Genomic DNA, 11613 nt, shown 5'->3' with positions numbered 1-11613 from the left:
GTTGACTTATACATAACTTCATATGGGACCTCACAAATAAATGACTCTGTACATCACATGCTGGCAGGCTTACACATCAATGAATTAAAGACTGTTTAATCGAAACCCTACTTACTTCATTAGACCACCTTATTCACGTGTTTTGGATTTTTCATACCGACAAGTGCACTTGCTGCAACATTATGCACCATAACAAGTTTTAGGGGCAATTATTGAACATAAAAATGTGTGGCTGTGGAACTGGCAATCAAGTTATAAATGGCACTATCTATTAGTTTCACAGATATCTTCACTTCCTTTATTCCCTATCTAGTGACAGTTATGGCATGGTGGTCGTTTTTGGTGTTAGTCTGTGTCGTTTTGGTGGTTTCACAAAAGAATCATTTTGTTTTTGGAGAACCTCAAGTGCCTTGTTATTTTGTCTTTGGAGACTCACTTTCTGATGTTGGAAATAACAACGATCTCTTGACCACTGCGAAGTCCAATTACGCTCCTTATGGTATTGACTACCCCGAGGGCCCTACTGGAAGGTTTGGCAATGGCCGCATCTTGGTAGACATCATAGGTATACTCTCTCTTCCTCGCGTATTTTTTCCCCTTATAGCATTATGCCGCAACATGCAAGCATGTGATCTGATGGTTAAGTTGCAGAATTTAGAGGTCACAGGTTGAATGTTTGCGTACATTTTGTTTGCCTCCTACTCCATCTAATGCGAAAGTTTTGTGCATGAGAATCGTATATTTTGTAATACTATGGGATGACTTTGCTTGGAGTTTGATTTGGTTGCAGCTGAACTGTTGGGGTTCGAGAAATCCCCTCCACCCTATGCTTATACAAGGGGTGTGGACATACTAAAAGGTGTTAATTATGCGTCCGGTGGAGCAGGAATTCTGAATGAAACTGGAAGGCACATGGTATTTTTTACATAAAATAAAATAGTACACATCACATAATCTCTATCTGGTGAAAAGTTATTGCTATTTTTGACGAAGAAAAAATGTCATTGGTACTGCTATACAGTCTTTATCAGAATGTACAGCATATGAACTTAATTTCTTCAGTTATTAGGTCCACCACCTTACAGTCAATTATGAGTCGAACCATTGATTTTTTTTCTCAGTTTATTTATTTTAATGGTTAGGTGGAGTCTTTTATATAGGCCTAGTTTGGTAAAGCATTTGTAAAGTAGCAGATATGTTGCATAAATGTTTGGTAATGATGGGTTGAACTTTTATTGGTAACATTTATACTGTGTAACATTTTGTGACAAATTACGTGTTGAGATATGCTCGGATTATGTGCCCGGATATGCTTTACCAATTTGGTTGATAGTTCCAAAGAAAATTAGGTCTTGATTGTATATTATTAAATATGTAAGAAATTTAATATAATTCTGATGTGCATAATTTTGGTAATTTGGAGTAGATTTGATGGAAACTAACAATTAATTTGTTGTTTATTTTATTACTTTATGAATTAAATTTACATGTATATATAGGGTGATGAGATACCTATGGATGAGCAGCTACAAAATCACAAAAAAATAGTCACAAAAATCGTTAAACAATTCGGAAATGACAAATCATTGGCTGCAAATTACCTCGCGAAGTGCATATACACAGTCACTATCGGCTCGAATGACTACCTTAACAACTACTTCTTGCCTCAATTCTACCCTACGAGCCGAGAATACACACCTGACCAATTCGCAACATTACTCTTCCAACGATACTCGCAACAACTTCAGGTAATCAATCAATTAGCTCACTAATACTAATTCATTAGACCCTAACATTCTCTCAATGTCAGCAATTATATGATCAAGGAGCAAGGAAAGTAGGCGTGTTCGGGTTGGGTCTATTAGGGTGCACCATCCTAGTGAAGGAATGGTACGGCATAGAAGGCGACTTATCATGTGCTGAAAATGTAACTTACGCCGTCAGTCTTTTCAATGAAAGGCTTGAATCGCTCGTATACAATGACGATCTAGTTGGTGCTAAATTCACTTATATTAATTTTGCCGGTATTGGATTGACTGGGTTTTCTGCACTTACAGGTTTGTATATATTCATAGTTGGACAAATAATGTCCAAAATTTACTAGTTTCTGTACAAAAATTAGTGACATTGCCATTAATTGTGATGACTCACAGGTTTTACGGTATTATCTACTAGTTGTTGCACGGTGAGGGCTACTGATGGCGCTTGCATTCCTAATGAAAATCCATGTGACAATAGGGGAGATTATGTGTTTTGGGATGCAGTGCATACTACTGAGGCTGCAAATGCGATATATGCAACAAGAGCATATTCTGCTTTGTTACCAACAGATGCTTATCCTTATGATTTACAATACCTCGCTACGCTTGATTCATCGATAGAAAGTTTTCAGGACCAGTTGAAGGCATCGCTCAGCTCTGATTGAAGTGTTTTGCCTGTTGGGAATTAAAAACTAGGTCTATTAGTCACAGAGTCTTTTGCAAGACAGGTGTGATCTAGTCTTCAACAAGTTTGTTGATAATAATGTCTTAGTTTTCCGAAGGATCTGATGGTATTAGTTGCAGATGATCTAGTCCTGTGCTAGTTTGTTTATGTTTTTATTCCAAAAAATAAAATGCATGTAATTCTCCCTATAAAAGGGTTGTGTATGTTTTTTTTTAAAATAATGAGAGACGAAGAAAAGATTGTTTCTTGGTCTATTCCTTGTAAGCCAATTGTTTTTGTTTATAACTCTTGAGAGTTTCAGTTTAAATCCATCAAATTGACAGGGCCGGTTCTAGCCATTTTGGCGCCCAAAGAGGCATGGTATAATGATACCCTATTGAAAAAAAAATTATAAAGTGAGACAATACTGACACAAGTTTTAAAGATAATTCTTATATTTGTTAATAGAAACACAAAATATTAAACAACTCTAAATTGTGCTTTTAAAGATAATCTTGTATTTGCTAATAAAAAACACAAAAATGCATGTCATTAAACAAGAGAGGGATAGAGAAAAAGTTCTGAAAATATAGAGTCAATATAGAGGAAAGGCTGTTGGTATTTGATGAATATATGAAGATCTCAATTGAATGAGTAATAAGAAGATCAGAGAGATACAAGAGGAAGAAGAGAGGTTGAAGAAGGAACAAGACAAAAAAATATTAAGAAATTTTATCTATACACCATAAAAACACTATTTTTACATCATTTTTTGAACATCATAAGTTTACACCAAAAAATTATAAGTCTACACATAAAATTATAATGAAAAGACCAATTTACCCTTAATGTGTAAAATATTAGAAATTCTATTGTTAAGGTTACACACATTGTTTGCTTAACCCTAAATTCTTCTTCACTCTCTTTAACCTCACATTGCATACTGGACAAACAGAAAACAAACGTGTGTCATTCATTTATTTGAGCAAAAAATCATCTTTCTTTATTTTATAACCGAAACGGCATTACTATTTTCACCGATATTTTTACTTTTTTTACCCCCTTATCACATCATGATTGTATTTAATAAAGGTTCAAAGAATTCTGGTTGACGAGAGAGGTAGTGAAAGTTGAAGACCCTCAAATGGATCCCACATATGGACCTTGATGGGCATGAAATGACTCAATGTAGGACCCACGCACTTGGACTATTTTTGTCGGCCATGCATGCATGCGAGCAAAAGTTGTAGTGTTGCTGTCAAATAGGCAACGCGTTTTATTTTTAATTTAACTTTTATTTTCATTGCATTTCATTTTTTATTTTAATTTTAATTTAATTTAATTTAAATTAAATTTATTTTTATTTTTATTATTGCAACCATATTTTTTAATTTTTATGCTTCAATAATTTTTTTATACATATATATATTTTGATGCACTCAGTGATTTTCATTGGTTTCACTAATAGGATGACTCTCTTTGTCAAATATTCAACTAAAATATAAACAAATATAATTTCAATACTCTAACAAATTATGTAAATTACAACACTGTAATTTCGGGAGGAAATATAGAACGTCTACCCTTAATAAATGCTTCTAGTTGTTTTGTGTACGACGTAACCCCTGCAACTGCGTAATCGTACCTGTATCTAAACCATTGAATCATAATGGGAGGCATCGGATAACCATTTGTCAAGGCAACTTGGACGAAGTGATTATTGTTAACGAACCCGATAGTGATAATAACATGTTCATTGTAATATCCTGACCCGATTATACACTATTTATGGTATTTTGACACGTTGATCGAGGTGGAGTGAACCTCGGTAATCGTGAATCGGGATTTAGGGAGAATAAAAATTAAATCAAGAAAAAACTATGAAAATATTTTTAATAAATGGGGGATTTAAAAAGAAAATTATTGGCGCAAGAATTACTCGAATCGGATGTAAATTGGATTTATTATAAATTTTTGAAGTTAATTTGAACATTTTAGTTAGGGGTGTTTTTGAAAGATGGGTGTTTTTGAAAGTAAAATATTGTATAAAAGAAAAATTAAAGAAAATAAAATAAAAAAATTGCAAAAATACCCTCTTCTCTCACGATTTTCTCTCTCTCTCTCTCCTCTTTCTCTCTCTAAAACGGGTTCAACTGTGATTTCATGATTCCGGCGACGGTGATGGTCAAGGCTGGTATCAAAAGAAGCGTACGGACGAGACGAGTGTAACCCAACTTGAATCACGTCGATCGGAGCTCCGGTTTGGGAGAAATCTGAGATTGAAGTTCCGGCCACCGTGAACTTTCTTTGGTCGATCCGGCCGATTCCGGCGACGGTTTGGCTTGATTCAGGTACCTATGAGTTCATTTCATCAAGCTCTTCAATTTGATATAAGATTTGGCAGGTTTGGGTGGCCGGATCGCCGGCGGTGACGTTGAATGGGTTCCGGCCAAGTTGACCGAGTCCGGCCGAGTTGACTCGGTTGACTGATGTGTTGACCGGTTCAACCCAGTTTGACCCGATTTAACCCGGTTTGACCCATTTGACCCGGTTTTGACCCATTTGACCCGGTTTTGATCCGGTTTGCCCCGGTTTGACCCGGTTTTGACCCATTTGATCCGGTTTGTCCGTTGACTGTTGACTTTGACCGTTGACCATAGTTGACCGAACGTATTTTACCTGTTTTTTCGTATAATGTGTTTTTCGATGTAGATGGTGATCCCAGTTGAGATTTGAAGCAGGTTGACTTTCAGAGTTAGGGGTTTATTGGGGACGCGTGCGGGGTATTCGGTTTCTGATTTTCAGGTAGGGGTTTTCTATGTATCTTGCGTGTGATTCTAGGGTTCCGGTTTCACGGACTCTTATTATATTATGAATCTGTCGGTTTCCAGGGGTGGAAATACGACCTGTTTGTATAATTTATACGTATTCTATGTTGATTATCATTGTTGGTACGTCTTTGGGAGTGGGGTGATTGGAGGAGGTTGAGGTACACTGTGGGGCCCATATAGGAGCCCAATATATTGGATTATGATGGATTATACAGTAAACTGGGTACGTACCTGTAGACCGTCTGAGGTGAGGTGCATCACAGGGGACGCTCTCTGGTGTAGGCTATGCTATCGGGATATCCGATCCTCATCCAGTTTCGTGGACCTGGACTGGGAGACACCCTACGGGGATTAGGGTGGGTCCAGGGGTGGATTATGGATTACCGGAGACTAGTGTTTGTGGTTACGGTGATGTATAGCCTTATCGGCTACCATATTACTTGGGTGAATTGCCAATGATTGTATATTTATTGTGCTGCATATTATGCGTCATATCCCTGAATTTCTTATTTTTTTTGATATCGGTGTTCCCTTTCTATGCCCTACTGAGCTTCTTGGCTCACCCCTCTTCTTGTTTCCCTTTCAGGTGAGTTGGATTTAGGTGATGCTGGTCAGCGGCGGGACGCATGAGCTGGTGTGTAGCCTCGAGCTGTTTCTTTAGCAAGTTTTGAGGATTTGGGGTTTTGTAGTTGTATATATGTTACTTATTTGCTCAGTCTGATCTCGGGTAGATAAGTCTTCTTATTTCCGCTGTTGTATAGATACTCCGATGTTTTCGATAGGTGTATATATGTGGTATTCTGGAGAGACTATGCCCATGTTATATTTCAGGAGTTGTTACTATTTTATATATTTTATATGTTGATTTAGGTATATTGGATTAAGGGTTGGTTCGGGGGATGGGGTCCCCTGCCGGTCACGTTCTTATGGGTTTAGGTACACTTCGGTATACCTTAGGAGAGAGGGGCGTGACAGTTTGGTATTGGAGCCGTAGGTTTAGATACTTATGGGGTTAGACTACCTAAGTTATGTCGTTGGCTACACATCATGCGCTTCCCGGCTGACCTGGTGAGTTTTTATTTTTGTGTTTCTTGCTTTTAGATTTATGTATACGTGTGTTACATTTTGTAGATATGGTTGACACACGTAATACTCGGGTGCGAGGACATGGAGGGGGTAGGGGACGACATGAGGCAGATGAGCCTCAGGGGGTAGGTGAGGCGGGTATGCTCGAGGTGGTTCCATTGGAGCGTGGGCGGGGACGGAGAGGTAGGGGTGCGAGACGTGGTAGGGGTGTGAGACGTGGGAGGGGCGGGGGCAGGCGAGGAGCGTATGTAGCTCCAGTAGACGATATTGGGGAGGTACCACTGGTAGGAGGTCCGTGATGTTACTGAGTTGGTGCGAGCACTTGGGCAGACTGTTACCGGACTTGTGACACAGATTGTCGCTCCAGCCCCAGTTGCATTACAGGCTCCTGCTGAGGATCCAGCACAGGTTCCTATTTTAGGTGGGTTACAGGAGGGTGCAAGACAGATTATTGAGGCGCAGGCAGCTCCTTTGGCGATTGATACTTCGATCAAGGAGCTAGCTGAGTTACGAAAGACGAACCCTCCAGTTTATAGGGGAGTGATAGATCCTGTGGCAGCAGAGGAGTGGCTTCACCAGCTACGTAGGAAGATGACTTCCTTGCGGATTCCTGAGGAGAGGAGAGCTTTATTGGTTGCAGAGTTTTTAGAGGGTGATGCTTTTACATGGTGGGAGGTGATGACAGTTAGCAGGGGCAGAGAGGGTATGCCATGGGCGGAGTTTGAGACAGTTTTTCTGGCACAGTATGTACCACAGACAGTGCGTGTAGCTAAAGCTAAGGAGTTCCTTGAGTTGATTCAGTCCCCAGACATGACAGTGACTCAGTATCAGGCTCGCTTTGAGGAGTTAGGGAGATATGGGGAGGAGTATATTTCCACTGAGGAAAAGAAGATACTGAGATTTCGGAGAGGATTGTCTCCAAAGATTTCACCTCACTTGGCGGCTCAGACTATCACCACCTATCGCGAGTGTATTGATAAGGCACTCGGAGTTGAGAGGACTTTAGTGGAGATTAAGGATTATTGGGAGATTCATAAGAGGAAGCTTGAGAGTTCTACATCTACTACTGGTGAGAGTAGTCAGCGCAGACAGAGGATTGATACCCGTGTGCAGCAGCATAGTCAGGGGCAGAGTTCTTAGAGTCAGAGACAGAGTTATCGGGGACCTAGGCAGGGACAGCAGGGTCCTAGACAGGGTCAGCAGAGGCAGAGATTGGATCAGCAGGGTCAGGTTACGAGACGGTATCAGCAGTTCCAGCATTGTTATGCTTGTGGTCAGGTGGGCCATATGAGTTGGGATTGTCCTAGGGTAAACAATCTGTTATGTTTCCAGTGTGGATTGCCAGGACATATCAGGAGAGATTGTCCACAGGGTGGAGGATTTGCACCGCCAGTATCTGGAGGTCAGAGAGCTCCAGCTCCAGCACCAGTTCCGATACAGAGGGGTCCTGCAGGACGGGGTAGGCCACTAGTTCAGCAGCAGGTTCAAAGAGGTGGAGTGTATGCACTTAGGCCTGATGTGGTTCCAGCAGAGCGAGATCACTTGGGAGGTAGGTTTCTCTTATTCATTTCTTGGGCACGTGTTTTGTTTGACACTGGTGCTACGCATTCATTTATTTCTGCATCATTTGCTGAGACATTGGGTTTGGAGATTACGGGAGTGGCGAGGAGATTTATAGTTGATTCACCACTAGGACCAGGTACTGTGATTAGTGGTATTTGTAGGGACTGTGTATTTAGCTTCTCAGACCATGAGTTTAGAGCGGATCTGTTTGTGATGCCATTTACTGATTTTGATGTTATTCTTGGATTGGATTGGTTGATTGAGTATGAGGTGATTATAGAGTGTGCTGAGAGGAGGATTACACTGACCACACCTACGGGGAGGGTTAGATTTCGTGGACCGAGATTGCTTTCGTGTCCACATTTTCTAGATAATCCTCAGTACACCGATTGTGTTATTGCGGGTTTGATTACTTCAGCGTCTAAGGAGGATTCTTCGAACCCTATACCGGTTGTGGAGCATTATATGGATGTTTTTCCCGATGATTTACCGAGGTTGCCACCGCAGAGGGAGATTGAGTTTGTGATTGAGTTGTACCCGGGTACAGATCCGATTTCTATACCACCGTACAGGATGGCACCAGCAGAGCTGAAGGAGTTAGACGCTCAGTTGACAGGTTTACAGAAGTTGGGTTTTATTAGACCGAGCACTTCACCTTGGGGAGCACCTGTTCTGTTTGTGAAAAAGAAGGATGGTACGATGCGGATGTGTGTGGATTACCGACAGCTGAATCGGGTGACAGTGAAGAATAAATATCCATTGCCGAGGATTAATGATCTGTTTGATCAATTGAGGGGTAGCCACTATTACTCCAAGATTGATCTCAGGTCGGGGTATCACCAGCTGAGGATCCGGGAGGAGGATATTCCGAAGACAGCTTTCTGTACACGGTTTGGCCATTATGAGTACTTGGTTATGCCATTTGGGCTAACCAATGCACCTACAGCGTTTATGGATTTGATGCATAGGGTATTCAGGCCATATCTGGATCAGTTTGTGATTGTGTTCATTGATGACATATTGATTTATTCAGCCACTGAGGAGGAGCACGTTAGACATCTGGGGATTGTGCTGCAGACGCTCAGGGAGCATAGATTATATGCCAAGTTGAGCAAATGTGAATTTTGGGTGACTCAGGTAAAATTTTTAGGGCATGTGATATCCCAGGAGGGGATAGCAGTGGATCCAGCTAAGGTGGAGGCAGTGATAGCATGGAGGAGACCGAAGAATGTAGGAGAAATTCGCAGTTTCTTGGGGTTAGCAGGGTACTATCGACGTTTTATCGAGGGGTTCTCGCGGCTTGCAGCACCGATGACGCAGTTGACCAGAAAGGATACTCCGTTTGTATGGTCAGACGAGTGTGAGCAAGCTTTTCTGGAGTTAAAGACTCGACTCACGTCTCCACCAGTGTTGGTGATACCAGACAGAGATATTGGTTATCAGGTATATTGTGATGCTTCAGGAGTTGGATTGGGTTGTGTGCTGATGCAGCAGGACAGAGTGGTTGAGTATGCTTCACGTCTACTGAAGCCGCATGAGAGGAATTATCCGGTGCATGATTTGGAGTTAGCTGCTGTTGTGTTCGCATTAAAGTAGTGGAGATATTATCTTTATGGAGAGAGATTCGAGGTGTTCTCAGATCATAGGAGTCTCCGGTATTTGTTTACTCAGAGAGATCTGAACCAGAGACAGCGTAGATGGATGGAGTACCTTGAGGACTTTGATTTTACTTTACAGTATCATCCAGGCAAGGCCAATGTGGTGGCTGATGCCTTGAGTAGGAGATTGGTTGTAGCTCGATTGGCTATCCGTGAATTTGAGTTAGTGGATACGCTTAGTCAGTATCGACTGGATATGGAGGAGCGTGGAGACTCATTGAGTTTACGGAGTTTGATTGCTCGTCCGACACTTGTACAACAGGTGTTGGATGCACAGTTGGGGAATACACTATTTGATGACGTTGAGGATATTGAGGGATGGGTCAGAGGTACCGATGGTGGAGTTAGATTCCGGGGTCGGTTAGTGGTCCCAGAGGATACCGAGTTACGGGAGGAGATACTTTGAGAGGCACACCATTCACAATTTGCGATGCATCCTGGTGCTACTAAGATGTATCGAGATTTACGGAGACAGTATTGGTGGAGTGGCATGAAGAGAGATGTTGCACAGACCGTGACTCGATGTCTTACCTGTCAGCAGGTAAAGGCAGAGCATCGACGACCCGCAGGATTGTTACAGCCGCTTCCATTACCTGAGTGGAAGTGGGAGCATCTTACTATGGATTTTGTGATGGGTTTACCTATGACTCCACGGAGGCATGATGCGGTTTGGGTGGTTGTTGATCGGTTGACAAAGACAGCTCATTTTATGCCTATTCGACAGACAGATTCGATAGAGTCGCTGACCAGGTTGTATGTACGAGAGATAGTCCGACTGCATGGCGTACCATTGAGTATTGTATCTGATCGGGATCCCAGATTTACTTCACGGTTTTGGGGCAGTTTTCAGGATGTTCTAGGAACGAAACTGAACTTCGGTACAGCTTTTCATCCTCAGACTGATGGGCAGAGTGAGCGTACCATTCAGATTTTGGAGGATATGCTTCGGACTTGTGTGGTAGACTTCCGAGGAGATTGGGAGACTCATATTCCTCTGGTGGAGTTTGTGTATAATAATAGCTACCAGAGCAGTATACAGATGGCACCATATGAGGCATTATATGGGAGACCTTGTAGATCACCATTATGCTGGTCAGAGGTTGGTGACAGACCATTATTGGGTCCAGAGATGGTGCAGCAGACTACTGAGGTAGTGACAGTGATCCGGCGGCGACTTCTGACAGCTCAGTCACGTCAGAAGAGTTATGCAGATAGGAGACGTAGACCTCTAGAGTTTCAGGTGGGGGATCACGTGTTTCTGAGGGTTAGTCCGAAGCGAGGGGTCCAAAGATTTGGGAGAGCGGGGAAGTTAGCTCCGAGATTTATAGGACCATTTGAGATTTTGGAGCGAGTGGGGACAGTAGCTTATCGATTAGCTTTACCCCCACAGTTGTCTGGGGTACATGGTGTGCTTCATGTGTCTATGTTACGGAGATATCATAGGGACCCTTCTCATATATTAGATTGGTCTACCTTGGAGATTGGTGAGGACGCTACTTTTGAGACACGTCCTATTAGGATTGCGGATAGACAGGAGAGGCAGCTACGATCGAAGACCATACCCTTAGTCAAGGTGATATGGCAGCACTATGGTGCTGAGGAGGCGACCTGGGAGTTGGAGTTGGAGTCTGACATGCGAGCTAGATTTCCGGAGTTATTCACTACCTAGGTACGATTTTAATTTCGGGGACGAAATTATTTTCTTAAGGGGGGAAGGATGTAATATCCTGACCCGATTATACAATATTTATGGTATTTTGACACGTTGATCGAGGTGGAGTGAACCTCGGTAATCGTGAATCGGGATTTAGGGAGAATAAAAATTAAATCAAGAAAAAACTATGAAAATATTTTTAATAAATGGGGGATTTAAAAAGAAAATTATTGGCGCAAGAATTACTCGAATCGGATGTAAATTAGATTTATTATAAATTTTTGAAGTTAATTTGAACATTTTAGTTAGGGGTGTTTTTGAAAGATGGGTGTTTTTGAAAGTAAAATATTGTATAAAAGAAAAATTAAAGAAAATAAAAATAAAAAAATACAAAATT

General features: G+C 41.6%; 1 protein-coding gene across 1 annotated transcript; it reads left to right on the top strand.

Moving 5' to 3' along the window:
- The first annotated feature begins 306 nt into the window (after positions 1 to 306).
- On the top strand, positions 307 to 2425 carry LOC119992743 (GDSL esterase/lipase At4g18970-like). The gene is made up of 5 exons (XM_038839538.1): positions 307 to 565; positions 791 to 915; positions 1500 to 1748; positions 1811 to 2057; positions 2154 to 2425. The coding sequence occupies exons 1-5, from the start codon at positions 322 to 324 to the stop codon at positions 2423 to 2425; spliced, it is 1137 nt and encodes a 378-aa protein (XP_038695466.1). The 5' UTR covers positions 307 to 321.
- The last annotated feature ends 9188 nt before the right edge of the window (positions 2426 to 11613 follow it).

The sequence above is a fragment of the Tripterygium wilfordii genome, chromosome 23 (assembly GCF_013401445.1).
Source record: "Tripterygium wilfordii isolate XIE 37 chromosome 23, ASM1340144v1, whole genome shotgun sequence".
Taxonomy (NCBI): Eukaryota; Viridiplantae; Streptophyta; class Magnoliopsida; order Celastrales; family Celastraceae; genus Tripterygium; species Tripterygium wilfordii.
This window is presented reverse-complemented; position numbering and strand designations above follow the sequence as displayed.

Excerpts from the sequence above, each read along its gene's own strand:
- LOC119992743 (XM_038839538.1), top strand. The coding sequence starts at position 322 with ATGGCATGGTGGTCGTTTTTGGTGTTAGTCTGTGTCGTTTTGGTGGTT. Across the intron at positions 566-790 it reads CATCTTGGTAGACATCATAG|CTGAACTGTTGGGGTTCGAG; the intron begins GTATACTCTCTC and ends ATTTGGTTGCAG. Across the intron at positions 1,749-1,810 it reads GATACTCGCAACAACTTCAG|CAATTATATGATCAAGGAGC; the intron begins GTAATCAATCAA and ends TCTCAATGTCAG.